Source organism: Callithrix jacchus, chromosome 17 (genome assembly GCF_049354715.1).
Source record: "Callithrix jacchus isolate 240 chromosome 17, calJac240_pri, whole genome shotgun sequence".
In the NCBI taxonomy this organism is placed as follows: Eukaryota; Metazoa; Chordata; class Mammalia; order Primates; family Cebidae; genus Callithrix; species Callithrix jacchus.
The window spans coordinates 75,318,985-75,338,704 of NC_133518.1; the positions used below are offsets into that span (position 1 = coordinate 75,318,985).

The window sequence follows — 19,720 nt, forward strand, 5'->3', positions numbered from 1 at the left end:
AGTTGCAGTGAGATCACGCCATTGTGCTCTAGCCTGGGCAACAGAGCCAGACACCATCTCAAGAAAAGCCTCTGAAGTTTGTGGCATCTTTAACTGGGGATGGGATAGGAGGAGAGCCTTGCTTCTCAAGGGCGTTCTCCTCTACTGGCTCCAAATGAACATAATTATCTGTAATCAGTTTAGGTGGTTACATCGTACTTCTTAGACTATGGATCACCTGGAGAGCTTGTTAAAATGCATTCTGATTTAATGGGCTGGGGCCTAAGAGTCTGCATTGCCGACAAGCGCCAGGTGTTCCCCATGCTGCCGGTCCAAGGACCACACTTGAAGTAGCAGCAAAGCAGAGAAGCAGCTTGATTCTTTGTTGGTGGGAGCCTGTTGGTGAGGACACGCAGGCCCTTTTATGTGGTAACCGCAGAGGAAGGGAACATTGTCTTGTCAGGAGTACTAGGAGAGTTGGGGCCATGTTTGAAGTGGCTAGGATGTCTTTTTATAACTCAGTGGGTGGCATCTTTTCAGTGGCTTGTTCTGAACTCTGGGCCACGGTAATCTCTCTATCCCTCGGGATCAGCCTGGTAAACAGCCAGCTGAATTAACTTCAGAAAAGACTCACTCGTGGGCTGGGCTGTGGTCCAGTCTTGCTGGAAGTGGCCTAGGTACAGAGCAGTGCCGGGCTGTGGAGGAAGCCATGCTGTTCTGTAAACACCGAGATACAAGCGTATTCCCGTGTGCCTTCCCGTGAGTGTCATGCACGTGTGTATGCACGCCCCTTTATCTCTAGCCTTATTTTCCATTGCACAGGATTTGGGAAAAACCTTCCATCCGGCCAGCGAATCAGAAATTTTGAACTGGGGGTTGTTATCAGGGTTGGAATCAGCCATTGTTGTTAGAACCATTGAGTACCTTGGGCTTGGAAGGAAGTAATAATGTCGTAGGTTCCTTTCCACTGTAGATTTTGATGTAAACTTTGTCCCCCTCAGTCTTGGCTCTAGGCTGGAGGAAGCAGAGCCTGGGAGTTAAGCTCTCCAGGGTCCCTTCCTCCTTAACCTGTGAATCTGTGTCTGGGAATTTGGAGCAATGGCGCTATCTGAAATTTCCAGGGTTCTCATGCCACTTTGTGGGACACCGTGGAGGAAGAACCTCTTGTTTCTTGCAGCATTTCCCTTCCCTTGGACGCGATGAATTCTTCTGTTAATTTTTTTGTGACGTTTGTAAAATAAATTACAGGTGGCAAGTAGTCACCATGCTGATGTAAATTTGGAGTTAGTGGGAATTTTGGGACGCAGCTCTGTGGCCCTGGGGTTTTTGAGAGGAGGAGGTATTTTATGCTCCCTAGGTCTTAGAACGTGACCTGTGGAAAGGCTGAGGATAAGGCAGTTTAGACAGGGCAAACTGCTAATTCTTCTCACCTGTGAAAACAGCTGCTCTTACAGAGCGTAATCCTTGACTTGCTCCAGTGGCTCTAAAGCTCAGGCCCTGGAGCAAGGGGGGAAATCGATCCCTTACTGTGGCTTTCTTCTCACTGGAGTTTTGTTTTGTATGTCATCATGCATTTGAGTTAGAGTGGACAAGCGCCAGCCAAACTGTTCTTGTGTGGGTGAGGGAGGTGATGTGGTCTGTCTGGGAAAGCGCTTGCTTCAGTTTCCAAAGGGCTGTGGGTTCCAGCCCTGCTTCTGCGTGGGAATTCTGCAGCTGTGCCCAGCAAGCACCTGGGGAGGAGCATCCCAGGGCATGATTGAGGGGCCACAGGGCAGCCTGGATACCAGCACCACTGGGAGCCTTGCTTCTCTCACTCCCCAGCGGGGCATCTTCCTCATGGAATCAGGTACAGACCCTCCAAGACTGACCTGAAAGGAGACACTTCAGTGAGGAGTGGGTCTCCCTGGCTCTTTGTACCCTCAGATTCTTCAGGTTCTAGATGTTGAGTTGAGCTCGGGGCAGTGAGAATTAAGATGGGACCCCCACACCTTCCCATGAACCTTGACACCATGTCTCTGAGCCAGGTTAGTGATGATGTCCCTTGTGATATCTGCCAGCCTTTGCCAGAGTCCCCTTTGAGGGCCGCAGACTTCTGTTGTATGATGTGGAGGCCCTGTTTGTCTTCTCCTTTGCCCAGCCAGAGTGTTGCAGGGGGAGCAGCAGCATTCTGAGGCTAGGGTGCAATGAATGGCTGAGATCCCCAGATGAAGGTGGTTTTCAGGACAGAGGGAGGGGAGCCTGGGTGAACTTCCTACCTCCCCAGGGAAGCTGCCCAAGGTCATCCTCACCTCTGCTAAACACCTTTTCTACAACTACATAATATAGAATACACTTTATTCCAAGGCATGTGGGAGGTGATCTATTTCATGATACAAAACCCTCACGAGGTGAATTCCCTCTCCTTTCTAGGCAGGTGGAGATAAGGAACAACGCATGTTCTCACTGAGCGGCGGCTTGGCGTTTTCGACTCTTTGAACATGAGTGCAGATTTTGTTTAAAGTCTCATTGTTGAAGACCTTTTCCCAATGGCTCGTAGCTCAGCGCCAACGGTGCCTGATTAGTGTTGATTGGTATTCTTTGCTATCGATCTTCTGTTGACTACTTTCCAGAAACGATGCATAAAACTATAGGTCAAAATTGTTTTTGTGCTATCTGGAGGGGAGCTTACTGCCATTTTCCTCATGTTCTGCACTCACACAGGCCCAAACTGCCTCTTCTGTCTTCTGGGTGTGTCTTTCCCCTTTTCTATAGTCAGGGGATGCTCCTGCTGGGGATGGCCCACACCTGGCAGCTTTTCAGATCATGATGGAGGATGCAGAGGCTCGTTCTTGCTCCTGTTTGCACGCAAACAGTTCTATTTCTGTTTTGCAGTGGGAGAGAGGATGCAGTTTATAATTCCACACTCTGGTATTTTTTTTCCTATTTGCCTCTCAATGTCCATGCTGTATGTGTGGTGGGGGGTAGGAGGAGGAGGGGGAGGCAGAAGGGAAATAGCGTCTCTAAATTTTGTTTGTTATTGAAATAACACATGCAGGAAAGTGTCCATATCATATACAATGATCACAAATTTGTACAACATCACTCAGGTTGAATGACAACATTTTCATCACCCCCAGCAATCCCCCTCCCTAATTAAAGCCCCGCTTTCTCCTCTTCAGAGGTAACCATTCCGCTGCCTTCTAACATTATAGTTAGATTTCACTTGCACTTTAGATAAAGATTGCACTTTCGGTAAATGGAATCAGACTGTGAGCATGCCGTTGTATCTGGCGTCCTTTGTTCGGTGTTTTATTTGTGAGATGCATCTCTGTGGTTGCAGTTGAATGCTGTTCATTTGTTTCCACTGCTGCATAGAATTTTTTTTTTTTTTTTTGTCACGCAGGCTGAAGTGCAGCGCCGCTATCTCAGCTCACTGCAACCTCTGCCTCATGGCTTCAAGGGATTCTCTTACCTCAGCTTCTCGAGTAGCTGGGATTACAAGCACCCACCACCATGGCCAGCTAATTTTTTGTATTTTTAGTAGAGACAGGGTTTTGCCATGTTGCCCAGGCTGGTCTTGAACTCCTGAGCTCAGGCAACCTGCCCACCTTGGCCTCCCAATGCTGCATAGGATTCTCTTGTATTGCTACACCATAATTTACTTATCCACTCTAGCACTGATGGGCCTTTGGGTTTCTTCTTTTTTTTCTCGGTATTATGTATGCAGCTTTGAACATTTTGCACGTCTCCTGGTAGAAATGTATGCATTTCTATGAGGCATGTTCCTAGAAATGGAATTATTGTGTCAAAGGTGCATGTTGAGCTTTATTAGGAATTGCTGAGGCCGGGCGCAGTGGCTCACGCCTGTAATCCCAGCACTTTGGGAGGATGAGGTCGGCGGATCATGAAGTCAAGAGATCAACACCACCCTGGCCAACATGGTGAAACTCCGTCTCTACTAAAAATATAAAAAAATTAGCTGGGCGTGGTGGCGCGCCCCTGTAGTCCCAGCTACTCGGGAGGCTGAGGCAGGAGAATTGCTTGAACCCAGGAGGTGGAGGTTGCAGTGAGCTGAGGTTGTACCACTGCACTCCAGCCTGGAGCCTGGCAACAGAGTGAGACTCTGTCTTAAAAAAAAAAAGGAATTGCTGAATAGTTTTCCCAGTGGTTTTAATGGTTTCCACTCTCACCAGCAGTGTATGAAGGTTCTAGTTACTCTGTATCCTTGTCAGCACTTGGCATTTTCAGTCTTTTTGGTTTTAGCCTTCTGGTTGGTATGAAGTTGAACTTCTCTGATAACTAACATAGTTGAGCACCTTTTCATGCATTTATTGGCCATCTGGCTCTCTTCTTTCATGAAGTATCTATGCAAGTCTTTGGCCTATTACTCTATTGACTTGTCTGTATTTTTCTTGTTAATAAATGAGGAGTTTTAAAAAAGATTTTGGATAGGACCCTTCGGTTGGTTGTATGTGTTCCCGCCCATCCATCTCAGTCTCCCGAGGAGCTGCGACTAACAGTGTGCACTGTCACACCGGCACAGTTTTTTGTATTTTTGTTTTCTGAAGATGGGATTTGCCATGTCCCCCAGGCTGGTCTGGATTTCCTGGTCTCAAGCAATCCACCCACCTTGGCCTCTCAAAACGCTGGGATTACAGGCATGAGCCACCACGCTCAGCCTCCGTAAGCTTTAACAGCCTGGGGAAGGTCTCACAGGTTTCACTGTAGGACCTCTCCCCCAAGCCCACATGGCAAAGTATAATGATACGATTTTCAAAGTGAATGCGCACAGCCCGCCCGTGGCTAATGCTTAGCCATCTGCCTCCTGTCTTCTTATCCTAGGTTGTGATAGAATTGCCATTTTCTCTTGCTGCAGGGTCCTCGTGGGCGCACCAAAGGCAGATTCCAAATACAGCACCTCAGTGAGGTCCCCTGGGGCTGTGTTTAAGTGCCGTGTTCACACCAACCCTGACCGGAGATGCACCGAACTGGACATGGCGAGAGGTGGGTGAATGTTAGTTACTGCTGCAGTGGAAATGGCCTCTGTACTCTTACGCCTTACTCTTTTTCTTCCCAGGATGGCCTGATCATTCACCCGCTCATCCATCCTTCCCTCCTTCACTCCCTCCCTCTCTCCAACAAACAAGTATCGAGTACCTAATAGTTATTAAGCACTGGGATACACCAGTGAGCAAGAAGGATCCTACCATCCTGAGCCTCATAAGTTAGTGGACAAAAGAGACATTAAGACAAGTAATTGAGTGTGAAACGACCAGAGGGAAGGCAGGCATTTGATTCAGTCTAGATTGGAGGATCAGGAAAGGTCTGGGACCTTTTGACATGATTAGAAGGAGGCGTAGTCATCAGCTGGGCAGGAGCAGGAAGCACAACCTCTAAGCAGAGGTGGTGCAGCTGGAGAGGGAGCTGGGACGGTGGAGCACAGCAGGGCAGCAAGGCAGGCTGGGGCCTGCCCACGTGGGGCTTAGCAGGCCAGGGGCAGGTGCTGGAATTTTATTCTGTGTGTGAGTGGGGAGGCCGTTGAAATCAATTTTAGGTGTTATATTTTAACTAGGAAAGATATGATCAGATGGATGTTTTTAAAAGCTCACTTTGGGCTGGGTGTAGCGGCTCATGCCTGTAGTCCCAGCACTTTGGGAGGCCGAGGTGGGCAGATTGCTTGAGGCCAGAAATTCGAGACCAGCCCAGGCAACATGGCGAAAGTCCATCTCTACTAAAAATACAAATATTAGCTGGATGTGGTGTGTGCTGTAGTCCCAGCTACTCAGGAGGCTGAAGCAGGAGGATCACTCGAGCCCAGGAGATTGAGGGTGCAGTGAGGTGAGATTTCGCCGCTGTACTCCAGCCTGGGTGACAGAGCTGAGAATTCTGTCTCCAAAAAGATAAAAAAATATATAATAAAAGCTCACTTTGATCTAGTGAGAAATAAAATATCTTTGGAGTCAGTTGGTTCTGACTGGGTTCAAAGCCCGGCTGGGACTGATTGGGAATGTCCTATAGCTTCTTGGGCCTCAGTTCCCTCACCTTCAGAATCAAGACTGAGGTACCTGCCTCACAAAGATGGTCTTGAGAAGATGAAGTGACATAATCCAGGTGAGTTCACAGAACTGTGCTGGGCACATCAGTACAAAGGAGCTATTTTGTCATCATCATCACCACAAGCACTGCTTTCTCCAAAGTCTTTTTGCATCAATATTTTCTAATTTGTTTGTTTGTTTGTTTTTTGGAGACAGTCTCGCTCTGTCACCTGGGCTAGAGTGCAATGGCGCAATCTCTGTTCACGTCAACCTCTGCCTCCCAGGTTCAAGTGATTCTTCTGCCTCAGCCTTCTGAGTAGCTGGGATTACAGGTAGCATGTGTCACCATCCTTGGCTAATTTTTGTGTTTTTAGTAGAGACAGGGTTTTGCTGCGTTGGCCAGGCTGGCCTCAAACTCCTGGCCTCCAGTGAATCACCCACCATGGTCTCCCAAAGGGCTGGGATTATAGGCGTGAGCCACTATGCCTGGCCAAGATCTTCGAATTATTTTTTAAGTAGTTATTGTGATTTTCTTTAGCAGAAAAAAGAGGTTTATGAAGTGTTTGTTACTCGTACATAACAAATTAAGGAACTTGCTTCAGAACATAAATCAAGGCCCTGCCTCTTTCCTTGAGAAAACCTTGCCATGTGGTTGGGTGCAGTGGCTCATGCCTATAATCCCAGCACTTTGGGAGGTTGAGGTGGGTGGATTACTTGACGTCAGGAGTTTGAGACCAGCCTAGGCAACATGGTGAAACCCTGTCTCTACTGAAAATACAAAAATTAGTGGGTGTGGTGGTGCACCCCTGCAGTCCCAACCACTTGGGAGGCTAAGGTAGGAAAATTGTTTGAACCTGGGAGGCAGAGTTTGCAGTGAGCCAAGATCGTGCCACTGCATTCCAGCCTGGATGACAGAGAGAGACTCTGTCTCAAAAAAACAAAAAACAACAACAACAAAAACCCAGTTATCTGGATTAAACAGTGCAGTACATTGTGATGGAGTTGATTTACATTTTGTGGAGAGTTCCTTATTTCCTCTTGGGTAAATAACATGGGGGCTGTGGACCACCCTTTGAAAAGCAGCCAGCAGAACATCACTCCTCACCCAAGCCTGGCTCTCTTCCTGTGCTTCCAGGGAAGACTCGGGGCACGTCCTGCGGAAAGACCTGCCGGGAAGACCGCGATGATGAGTGGATGGGGGTGAGCCTGGCCCGGCAGCCCAAGGCCGACGGCCGTGTGTTGGTGAGTCCTCCTGGGGCTACCATGGGAAGGGGGTGGCACTCTGAGAATGAATGGTCTGTTAGGAAGGCTGGATGGCATGGTGACAAGTACATGGCTTTGAGTTTGCTTATTCTGGACTACTGCTTACACAAACGGCTTATCTTCTTATTTTCTTTATCTGTCAGATGTGAATAATGTCTGTCTCAAAGTGCTGAGATGTGGCTATTGAAAATTAAACATGTGAAAAGTGCTTTGTATATCTCATTCATTACATGGTGTGTGTGTGTGTGTGTGTGTGTCTTGAGTTATAATTTACCTACAATACACAAATCTTAAGATTACAGTCTTTTCAGAATTGTACATTCCTGTGTACAATATGCCCACCAGGATATAGAATATTTCCATCATCCCAAAGTCTCCTAAGTCCCTTTTCAGCTGACTCCTCCCACCTGAGAAAACCAGCAGTGATTTGTATTACACATTATTTATGCTTTGTCTAGAACTTCGTATAAATGGAATCCTACAGTGTGTGCTCTTTTATATAAGGCTTCTTTCACTCAGAATAATATTTTCTGAAATTAATCTATGTTATGTATCAGTAGTTCATTCCTGTTTATCTCTACATAATACTACATTTTATGAAATAAGTGTTATTTTTAACTAGTCATTTATTGGACTTCCAAAGTGCCTATGATGTATTCCGATCCATAGGTGCTTTGACGGAGATAAAAGGAAAAGTCTTTGCCTTTGAGACTCCTGAGATCCTGGAGTTGTGCTGTGTAGTAAGGTAGCCACCAGCCCTGTGAGGTTATTTAAACTTAAATTTATCCAAATCAAACTGGAAATTGTTCTTTAGTCATATTAGCCACATTTGAATTGCTCAGTAATCACAGAGGGCTACTGGCTACTCTATTGGAAAGCACAGAGAGAGTATTTTCATCGTCGCAGAAAGTTTTATTGGACTCAACACAAAAGGAACTTCTAACTGCTGCAGAGGTTTTGTTTTTGTCAAATTTTCCATTTTTCTTTTAAAGTTTTCTGTGAGGTATAACACTAAAGCACTTAACACGCCCAGCTGTGAGTGGACAGGCTGGTGGGTTTCACACACCTACACTTGGGCGTTCCTGTTGCCAGTGCCGCAGAAGGACCTCTGGACCCTTTCCCAATCAGTTCTTCTGCCCCTGCTGAGAGAACCGCTGTTTTGACTTCATAGGCTTTCTCCTGCCCTTGACTTTTATCAGAAGCTGCATGACGGTTTTTATTATAAAAGCGTAAGATCAAGATGGGAGAGTAATACCAGCTGCCGCTGATGGAGGGCTTCCTTTGGGTCACGTGCTGCAGAGTGAGGGTTTCCTGTGTATTTTATCCCAGGGGAGACAGGTTTTCCTTAAGGATCTAGGCAAAGTGTTTTTGTCCCCTCTCTGAAGAAGCCCACTTTTGTTAACCTTCTTCATGGCAGAAGCTGTTAATCCAAATTCTGTCCTCAGCACAATTAAGCATCTCCCCGTTGTTGGGCCCCTTGGGAGAGGAGGAAGCAGCTGGATGCTGTCGCCAGCATTGTTGGGGCCTCCCTCCTGGAAGCCCCTGTAGGTCCTGCAGAGGGTCCCTGAGCTCACTGTTTGTCTTGGTTTCCAGTCCTTCCATCACTGTCGTCGCCCGGCCCTGGACCCTCTCCAAACTTCCACATTCCTCCAGGCGTGGTGGCCTGACCCTGACTGGACGAATGGGCCCCAGAAGGGCTGAACCCTTGTCTGCCATTCTAGGGAAAGAGAGGGAAGAAGCTGACTCATCTGTAAATCAAAGGGTAGCCCAAGGTCCTGGTTCAGAACAAAGGGAGGTGGTGGCCCGGTGGCAGCACAACTCAAGATGCTCTTAAGGGTGCTGAGCCTAGAGTCAGAGTTTGCTCCTGTGAAAATATTTCCTCTCTGCAAGGAAGGGTAACCTTTCTGTGGCTGACAGCTTGTTTCTAGAGGGGCAAGACAGATTTCTGTATCACTGCAGATCAGTATCATGCAGGGGTCATCTCTGGGGACAGTGAACAGCAATGAGGACCACAGGGAAGCTCTGGCAAAGGAAGCCAAGGACGCGGAGCTGGAGCGTTTGTGGATAATGGCGCCATGGATGGTCCTGTCTAGTTAATTGCATGCAGGGCTCGCTTTTAAATGTTTTCTGAGATCACTGCAACATCCACTCGGTAAGCCACTGTCTATGGGTGCTGGAGAAAGAGGAGGATCTGACAGCATCTGCCTTCCTTGTGACTTTTGTTTTTCTAATTGTGGTCAAACACATAACATAAAACTTACCACCTTCACCATTTTGAGTGTGTAGTACAGTGGTGGTAAATGTGTGCACATGGTTGTACAACAAACCTCTAAACTTTATCTTGCAAAACTTACATCCGTTGAACACCAGCTCCCCCTTTTCTCCTTCCCCTAGTTCCTGGCAACAACTATTGTATTTCTGTTGAGAGTTGAGTATTTAGATCTCATGTAAGTGGAGTCCTGTGGTGCTTATCCTTTTGTGACTAGCTTATTCCATTCAGCATAATGTCCTCAAGGTTCATCCATGTTGTAGCATGTACAGGATCCCTTTCCTTTTTAAAGGCAGAATAATATTTCATTGTATGAATATACCATATCTATTCAGCTATTAATGGACATTTAAGTTGGTCCTATCCTCTGGCTGTCGTGACATATGCTGCTATAAACATGTACCAATATCTCTTTGAGATCTTGTTTGCAGTTCTTCCGGGTATACACCCAGACGTGGGATTACTGCATCATACGGCACTTCTGTTTTTAACTTTTGAGAAACATCCATACTGTTTTCCCAAGTGGGGGCAGCATTCTAAATTCTCACTAACAGAGCACAAGGGTTTCAGTTGCTCCACATCCTTGCCAACATTTATTGCTTTCTGGTTTGTTTTTTTTTTTATAGTGGCCTTCCTAATGGGTGTGTGAATTTCCCTGATGATTAGTAACGTTGAGCACTGTTGCATCTGTTTTTGGTCATTTTATATCTTCTTTGGAGACATGTTTAGGTACTTTGCCCAATTTTAAATGGGATTGTTTGGTTTTTATTGTTGTTGAGTTATCCTCATGGCTTTTTGCACATGGGCAGTCTTGCTAGGAAAGGCTTGTCCTAAGTTCCCTCTGCCCTGTCCCACTCTGTCCTCGTCACTCCTCTTTCTTCCCCCGTGTGGGCTCTGCCTCCTCCGTGAAGCCTGTTAAGGGTTTTCTGGAATGGGCTGAGCATCTTTTGTGTCATTAGGAGCTCAGCATCAGCTTGTTACTTATATTGTGTGTATAATTTATTTTGTGGCCATACGTCCCCTTTTATGGAAGCCACTTGGGGATAGAGACCAAATCTTCTACCCACTTTCATTCTCAGCATCTGGAAGACATCTCTCTAAGGAATGGTGTCTGAAAGTGTGTTTGAGTAATACAGGGACTGAGAGTCAATGTTAAAACAATTAGAAACCAAATTAGTTGCCCTCTTTTCTTGGTGGCTGATTCTAAGTGGTTGATGGAAACACCGGGAAAAATTCTGTAAAATGTCCCTTGGAGATGACAGGCAAAACCAAGACACAGTGAGTGGCCACCTAGTTCGTATTTACATTTGGAGGCCACACAGCCGTTTGCTTTTTCTTTAATGCTTCAATCCTATCTGGCAGAGCTTTCTGGGAGGCAAGTATTTACCTTTAAATTAAAAATAGGAAGGATGAGAACTTGGGAGGTGCCTGGGGTGTAGGCAAGAGGGCTCTGTCCCCAAGGAGCACAATATTGGATTCCAGGGTTGGGTTGGAAGAGGGGGAGGTGGGCTGGTAATTTTGAAAGCTGGTGCTGATAGAAAGCTAAGAGCAGATGGAGAATTTGAAGGCTGCAATGGGGCGTGAAGTGTCTCAGTGACAAATGGCATTAGGTGGACCATGGACCCAGCAAGCAGCTCTGGCAAGAACCAGGTTGTCATACTGGACTGGCGGGTTGACCTTGGCTTAGTGCCGGCCCATCTCAGCTCCAGGTACACTGTCGCACCTCCCAGGTTTCTCCCAGGAACAAATGATACTGGATGTAAAGGCAACATCAGGGTTAGAGACAAGCCCCTTCCCTTCTCACACCCCCACCCCGAGCTCCCTGTGTGCAGATGACATTTTAAGAAATGGGCAGGAAGGGGAATCATGTCTTGAAAGAACCACGGAACAAACCCTGTGTAGGCATTGACCGCTGCTCTCAGAATGTGGGGGGCACCCCAAAATGTCCAGGTCTGGTGTCTCCTCGTCATCAGACTTGCCAAGGCTTGGACCACAACTAATGCTAGATTATTTCTGTGCAGAAGCAGTATTCTCTGGTTCTCTTCGTCATTTCCTTTCTAAATGTCAGGGCTGTCCTTATCTCTTCCACTGCTTCCCATCCGTCCATTTTTTTTCAAAGCCACAGGGTACATTTTTGCATTTACTCTGTTGCTCTGCTTCCTGGGGGTTTGCAAAGGGAACTTTTTATTGAGCTGTAACGCACCGAAGAACGTACAGATCACCCGTGTATGCCTCAGTCATTTTTCCTTAGGTGAACATCCTCAGAACAACATTTTCACACTCCAGAAGCCCCTTCCCAATGCCCCTCCTGGCCGCGCCCTCCTCCTCCTCAGCTGGAAGCCTCCTGGGGCAGTCTCGCGGCATCGCTGCCTTGCTGTGATTCTGCTCCCCAGCACACTCCATTCTCAGCTACCCAGCCCAGTTGCAGCCATGCGCTGTGGACCTGGATGTGTGACAAAGGCTTTGGCCATCTCTATGGCAAGGACGTGAATAGGAGGGTTGGTGGGGGCTGATGTACCTTCGTGGCCAAGGCACCCAGAAAGTACCAGTACCCACCCCAGGAGGGAGGAGGTGCTTCCATACCACAGAGAAGGCCTTTGAAATAAAGTGTTTCTTTCTTTCTGTTTTTCCTACCAGAAAGGAAAAACAGTCCTTATAACTTGAAGTGTGTCAGATTCTAAGATTTGGAGTAGGACAAGGCCCTCCTCCCCCTTCCTTATGATTGAAATCTGAGTTCCACCAAGTTTTGCTGTTTTTCCAGAATGCTCTTCTCCTGCTCTTCTCTGCTTGGTCCCCAGTCTTCCCTCGCAGCAGAACTCATTTGGAGAGATTGATGGAGTTACTCATGCTTTGGAGACAGTCCCTGTGAACTTTTTTTTAAATGTAGGAGTCAGATGGACATGTGTGTACATATAATGATAATCAGGGCTGAACACAGTCCTCTCTTTCTGTAATTTATATCCGGAGACACTTGATTGTTTTCCTACACGAATCCTTCCTTTGGCACTTCGATCTCTGACCTCCCAGAATGCTTTTAGTTTAGTATGAAGTGAAATATTTGGATCTTCTAGGAAGTCTCCAAGACCACCCTTTAAATAGTTTATGGCACTTAAAAAATGACACAATACACCAGACATTAACTAGGGCAAAGCCCTCCTAGAAGTGCCAGTGTGCAGCTGGCTGTCAGGCAGCACCATGATAAACATCCGCCTCTTTTTACAGCCCCTCCAACTCAGAAATACAATAAAACATGGTCAGCACTTGAAGCCAAGGGCTTTGCTAAGTCCAAAAACTAAAATATAACTTATTTACCCACCAGTTAGATAACAATAAATGATTCAAGTTTGCAAGCCATCAGAATTGAGTCAGAACTTTAAAATCCAATTATTTAGCAGTATGAAATGATTATGTACTTAATGATATATTTTTATAGTTCTTTGCCTCACATCATTTGTCTACTTAGAAATTTGCTATTTGAGCACAAAACAGTATTAAGGGAAGAAATGAACGGGGTTTGCAGCAGAAAAAATAACAATAGATTGTTTTTTATAGTTTAATGTCATAGGACAGGAGGCAGAGTGTGGGCAAGCTCAGGTTGTGAGAGTCGTTCTGGCATGTCCTCAAGGGCAAAAGAGAGTGGCCTTGTCAAGGGCCTTGGTGGCAGTGGCTTGAAGGATGAAGAGCAGAAAGATTAGAAGGCAGTGATCTTTCCACGGCATGACCTCAGAGGAAACCAGTCCCCGAGAGCCCCTCACTCACTCGACGACCTTGGGAATTCCATTCACCCTCAGAGTGGAGATTTCAGGTGGCCTGGGACCTGTGGCAAGGGGGCTGTGAAGATGATAAAGTCACCAGGCCTGCCCCAGGGGTGAGTTTTGATGGCCTGTGAAGTAGGAATGAGAAGTTTTAAGATGGAAAATGCTTCATAGTGAAACAAGGAAGGCTCAGAACTCATGGATTCTGGTCCTGTTTGCAGTGCTTACTAGCTCTGCCGCTGGGGCAAAGCACGCTCTGACCCACAGTGCTCTCCTACAGCAAATGGGAACCGTGAAGACACCGCTGCCCGCCCTCCAGGCTTGCACGAGAGGTCAGAGGCAGGCCGTAAGAACACTGAATATTATCACTTACAAAAACTGTGCGTTTGAAGGGGCACACCAAGATGTTAAAAACTGATAATTTTGAAAAGCACTACTTTAAGAAAATGCATTCACTGGCCAGGGTGAAGTGAACTGAGAGCAGAAGTGAGGGGTGAATGCCTGGGAGAAGTGGACTGGCTGGGCAGCCAGAGTGTGCGCCTCTGAGTGAGCAGGTCGGCTCCTCATCGGCACTGTGGTGACAGACACGCACGGGAACTGGGGCTGTTGTCATGTCCAAGCAGAAGGCAGGGGTGCGCTTGGTGTGGCAGGAGGATGAGCCAGGCCTGCGTGCTGGCTGCTGGCACTGCTCCTGTGTCTGCTGGCAGAGCTGCCTTTCCTCATGGCACCTTGCATAGCCATGTGCTGAGAGGCTCCTCTGGAAAGCTGGCCAACGCGACTGTCCGTCCTCTTCCCCGACATGCGGAGCTCCCACCTGCCCCAAGGCCCTTGGCACTCTGAACCTTTCTTCAGCTCTCCTCAGAGAGCCTTCCTTGACCTGCCGGGTGAAACCAGCTATTCCCTGGCATAAGAGAACCTTCTGGTGAGATGGAAATGTTCTGTGTCTTGTTAGGGCCTTGTGACATGAGTGTGTACCTTTGTCAAAGCTCATTACACGGTATGTTTGAGATTTGTGCATTTTGCTGTATTTAAGTTTACATCAAAAAAAGAACCCCCACCACATTTACTTCTAGTTAATGAGATGCATGCGGAAGTGTTTCTGTAGGTAGAAACACGCTTGAATATCAGCAGTTCCTCCCTTCCCTGCTCTCTCCACGTCAGCTCACTCCCTTGGGCCTGTCAGCCCTCAGGGAGCCACCCCTCACCCATCTGCACTGCCCCTCTGGTCCATACCTGCCCCGTGTCTCACCTGGTGTTCCTTTGCACCCTTCCCTCTTGTCTCCACCGAGCAGGGCAGCCAGATCTTCCCACACTGTCACTCGGATCACGCTTCTCACCTGTGTGAGACCCTCCCCTGTTTCCCATTGCACATCTCCTGAAGTCACAGCCATTCCCATGTCCCCTGCTTCCCATTGCACATCTCCTAAAGTCACAGCCATTCTCATGTCCCCTGTGGTCTGACCTCGGCCCCCTGTTTGACCCTATCTCCCTCCCTGCATGGTCGCGCCATACCGGCCTTTCTTTCTCTTGAGCCTGTGAGCCTTTCTCAGAGTGTGTCCTTTGCGTTCTGCTGTCCTTCCTGTGTGCTCAGTGTGGTTAGCTCTTCCTCATGCCCCAGGCCTTCCCCACTGCCAGTGGAAACTAACCTTCCACTCTCAGCTTCTTTATCCCATAACCCGACGGTCCTCATTTGTTGATCTATTTGTTTATTTCCTATCTCCTAGTTAGACTCCCGGGCTCGTTTCTGTTTGTGCAGTTTTCTGATGCCTAGAGCAGTGCCTGGTATGAAGGTATGGCTTCCTGGCCCGTCTGCTCCTCTCTCCTCCCACAGAAGGAAACACTGGGCACTGCTAGGAATCTGCTTTGTCACCTTTTGGGGTCAACTTTCCTGTTCTCAGCTGCTCTCTATCCCTTTAGGCCTGTGCCCATCGCTGGAAGAACATCTACTATGAAACTGACCACATCCTGCCACATGGCTTCTGCTACGTCATCCCCTCCAACCTCCAGGCCAAAGGCAGGACGCTGATCCCTTGCTATGAAGGTAAGTACGGATTGATTGTCCTCATCCCCCTACATACCTCATGCCCTAAGCCCACCTCTCCACCTCTTTGCACCACCAGCTGAACATTTACCCGGCTCTCCACATGCTCATGAGAGGGCAGCACTGTTTGCCTCCAGACGATCTCTTGATGCCCAAGGCCCTGCCCAGAGAAGAGGCAGGTGCAGAGAGGGTGGCAGTTCCAGGCCTTTCCAACCCTTGCCTGACTCGGCCGCAGAGCCCACAGTGCCTACCAAGCTTTATGAAGTCTCAGGGACCGAAATTTACCAAGCCTCAGCCAAGTGACCTAATAGCTGCCTTGGATTTTTGGTAATGCCAGGTGCTGTGTTGTCTTGTGAAACTTACCTTCTCTCTCTGGACCTCAGTTTCCTTGACTGAAAATTCAGTGGTTGGCCCAGGTGATCTCTAGAGCCCCAGGCAGCTCCCATCAGTCATTAGGCTCCCACCCAGCTCCTGGCTGCACTGTGGGCAGATGTCCTGAGGCAGGGGGAGAGGAGACTCAGGATTCATAAAGCAACAGCTGGACCGAAACTTAACACTCCAAACACTCAGCAGTTCATGACATTCGAGGTCTGACTCTCCTTCCCATGTGGTCCTGCATCCTGAATGTGGTTTTAAGAGCCCCTCGCCAAGGGACACTAGGAAGGAAATGTATCCTCTCAGACTTAGAACCTTCAAATGCCTGGGCATCGAGGACAATCGCTAATAGTGATTGAGTCGACCACTGAATCATTGAGCCCAAATGTCTGAGCTTTAAGCATCCAGACAACACGGTTATTTTCTTCAGTTTTATAGCTTGTACTCTCCACTTTTCTCAGCCTAATTTCGGGTGCGCTGGAACCTGCTCCTTCTCTAAGGGCTGGACTCTTTCTTAATTTCCCTCCTGCTTTATTTGGACAGAAGTCTCACTGGCTTGTGTCCACATTGCCTTTGGGCCTCCCTGGGTTTTCCTAGGTTTCAAATTTTGTGGCCATTAAAGAGGACTCACGAGAAACACTATATGGACCCTGGGACCCTTCTGGAGACTCAGCTGACCCAGGAAGGGTGCTCTGGGAAATGTCTCCCAAGAAGAGCAAGCAGCATCCCTGTGGGAGGCACAAACCCCCTCTCCTGTAGAGAGAGTGAGCCTTCTTTTGCTTTTTCTTTTTCCTCTGTATCCGCATTTGATCAACCCTGGCCACGTGGGGGAATGAAACTCTGGCTCTGTTTATATCTGTATTGTCCCCAACAGAAGAAAAACAAACTTCTGACAAATAGATGTTGATGTAATCAGTCCCGAGTGGAGGGATCATTGATGTCAGGTGCACAAAGCTGAGTCAAGACTGGTTTACTTGACTGCCCAGTTTACTCTTCCTCCTTCCCAAGGAAGGAAAAGGAAAAGCCTCTGGAACAGCTGGTCGGGAGTTCTTCAGGCTGGGAAGGAGCAAGGGGCTCTGCAGGGTGACAGAGGCAGTGATGTTGGAATGCATTAGTTATGCATAGGACCAGTACTTTGGTTTTCCTGGAAGATGACATGTCGTGGCAGGAATGCATGGCTGCCCCAGTGATTCTTCGGCATACACCACAAGTGCAAGGACGACCGAGTGGAGCCAATGACCACGTTTACGTGGTGCACCGTGGCTCATGGTGCGCCGTGGCTCACGCTTCTGCGTTACTTTCTATTAAGTAGCTGTGGATCATCAGTAGGCCAGTGTTGATCTGAGGTCTTTACACATTCTCTCATCTAATCTTCCCAGAAGCCATGAAGAATGTTTTTTTCTTTTGTTCTTGGGTCAGATTACAGGTAGTTTATTTTGAAAGTTGTTCTAGCAGACACCAGTGAGGCAGGGGGAAGTGAGAATGGGAAGGAGCACCCATTGAAGATGTGCTCCTCAGCACATTACCTAGGTGAGCGGGGGCAGTCTCTGGGGTGGGTGCTGGGACTCTAGGTGGAGCACACACCTAGAGTCCTCCTGCCTGAGGCCTGCGGGAAGGGGCTTCTTCCATCTGGCATCCTGTCCTGCCATGTGTGTGGGCTGGGAAAGCCTCCAGGACAGAGGTGCGGGTGATGGCAGGTGGCAGTCAGGCCACATCACGGGAATGGTGATAGGAGCTGAGGGGAGGCAGGGGGGTGCCCAAAGGCCAGCTTCTGGTGTTGCCGTTCTCCTGTGACAGAGGAGCCAGTGGAGACTCAGAGTGTACGTGAATGGCCCCAGGCTCACTCAAATGGAAAATGGTGGAGCAGGGTTTGGAAGCTGGCATCTGTCTGACTCCACAAACCATCTTGGTTCCTGGTAATTCATGGTAGTTTCTGTTAGTTTGTGTTTCAGCATTTCTAACTTAAACGAGACGTAAAAGCTGGTCAGCAACCCTCATAAAACACGAAAGGGAGACTGAACTATCCCCAAAATACAATTACGAGGCGAGGCGGTGTGACCATTTCGGATGCCAGTGCTGTCCAGCCAGGCCCTGCGTGCTTTCTCCTTCCTCTCTGCCATTCTGCTCTGATGCTTGGCAGGAGCCCGCCAGCCCCTTGAGCGGTGGTGGCCGTGGTGGTGGTGGCGGCAGCAGCAGCCAGGTGTCAGCCTCCGTGCAAGGACACTCCAGGCGCCCCTCCTTCACAGGAGTGTGTGAGCTCCAGCCTAGGCCTCGCTGGGCTCCTGTGTTTCTGCCGACCCCCCTGGGTGCTTCTGACCATGCATCATGTCTCACACAGCTCATGAGTCCCAGAGAAGAGATACGCAGAACGGAGCTGAACTGGACCTGTAGCCAGAGCCCCACCAGATCAGTGAAACCCCAGCCGATCTGTGGTTGTATGAGTGAGAAATAAATGCTTGTTTCTGTTTGCCGTGGAGATTCTGTGATTGTTACGCAGGAATAGCTGGCTGATACAGGGCTCATCTCAGGAACCCAAATTCCTCATGCAACAGTGGCTATAGGGTGGGCTCAGGCCACAGGATCATTCTTGGCTTTAATTGTTCCTGGACTTAATGATGGCTAAATGGAACCAGTGAAGAAATTAGCACAATGATTCTGCCCCTGCCCAGTCTTCCTTCCCCATGGGCACACACACTGTTCCATGTGCTAACCCATTCATAGGCCCAGGGTAGGGAATAAGGGATGGACGGGTCTGGCATATTGATTATTGGGGTGTAAGAGCAGCCCCTTAGAAAAATGGGGGACTAACCTGAAAGTTTCTGTAAGTTCTTGGCCCTGCAAGAGGAAAGGAGTGGAAGCTGCTGAGTTTTCTCTAGAAGACTGGGGTGGACAGGTGGGAGTGGGAGGATCCAGGCCATAGTCAGAGGGCTCTTGTATGTGTTCTGCTGGCTTTAGGAATCTCCACCTCCCTGTTCTGTGGTTTAAACTAGACCTACCTTGGCTTTTAAGGCAACCAGTATTTTCTCAATGTGGAAAAACTCAGTGATGCAAGTTCTCTGTTCCAGGTTGGGGGCTGCACTGTGGTGAAGGACGAGGGGTGGTCTTAGAGTTTCACAGGAACTTTCAGAACTGCCTAGAGCAGCCTCCTGTCTGTCATGAGGTCCAGAGACGTGATGGCCTGAGTTTTCCTTTCTGATCTGTTATTCACATGCCACACCATTCACAGGCCAGGTAGCTTGGTGGCCAGCGACCCAGACTGCCAAAGTTCAAGTCCCGGCTCTGCCACTTCCTCTATTAACAGTGTGATCTCAGATGGGCTCTTTAAGTTCTCTGTGCCTAACCTACCTGCAGGGTCCATGAAGAGGACTAAGTGAGTTAATGCTTCTAAGTCCTTAAAACAATGTCGGGTATATACTTGCTAATATACTGTATGCTAAGCACACACACACACACACACACACACACACTCACACACTCTCACTGATATGCCATGTACAACATACTGTATTCTGAGCAAGTGTTTGTTAATCATCATACGGTGACTTGTGAACTGGGAGTAGAGTCCAGTTAATCTTAAGTACTTGTTAGTCGCCAGATAGACAAAACCCAAGTGATACAGTTCTGGCTATCAAGAAGTTCCCCATCTACAGGAGAAAACAGAGAGGGGACATGGGGTTTTGAAAGTGGTGGGGGCTGTGTGGAGACAGAATTTCCTGCCGGTGTGTGCACTACTGGAGATTATCCCCAAGGGCTTGAGCTGCATCCAAGCGCAAGGTGGAATTATTTCATTTTACAGTTAGAAGAACTGAGACCCACTGTAAGTCTGTAGGCTGTTGAGACTGTGGAAGAGAGGGATGGTGGGAAGTGGAGATTGGTCATGGTGGCGGCCACGTGGCTGCTTCTAAACTCACTTCCTGTGGGATGGTGGAAAGACTGTAGGAGGGGCTGTGGGTTGAGGCCGGCTCTGCCACACTTCTGCCTCTGTGGCCTCAGGCCTGTCACTTGGCCTCTCAGTGAGAGTCGA

At 48.3% G+C, this 19,720-nt stretch overlaps 1 protein-coding gene across 6 annotated transcripts in view; it reads left to right on the forward strand.

Annotated features, from left to right (window-relative positions):
* Window positions 1–19,720, forward strand: part of ITGA9 (integrin subunit alpha 9) — a 375,338-nt gene that overhangs the window by 14,148 nt on the left and 341,470 nt on the right. For 5 of the 6 annotated variants that reach the window (XM_035278480.3, XM_035278481.3, XM_054247151.2 and 2 more), the window contains exons 2-4: window positions 4,835–4,962; window positions 7,129–7,235; window positions 15,198–15,321. In XM_035278480.3, coding sequence (XP_035134371.3) covers window positions 4,835–4,962; window positions 7,129–7,235; window positions 15,198–15,321 — 359 coding nt within the window. Of the gene's footprint in view, window positions 1–4,834; window positions 4,963–7,128; window positions 7,236–15,196; window positions 15,322–19,720 lie in introns of those variants that run through there. The other variant, XM_035278483.3, reaches the window with a different exon arrangement.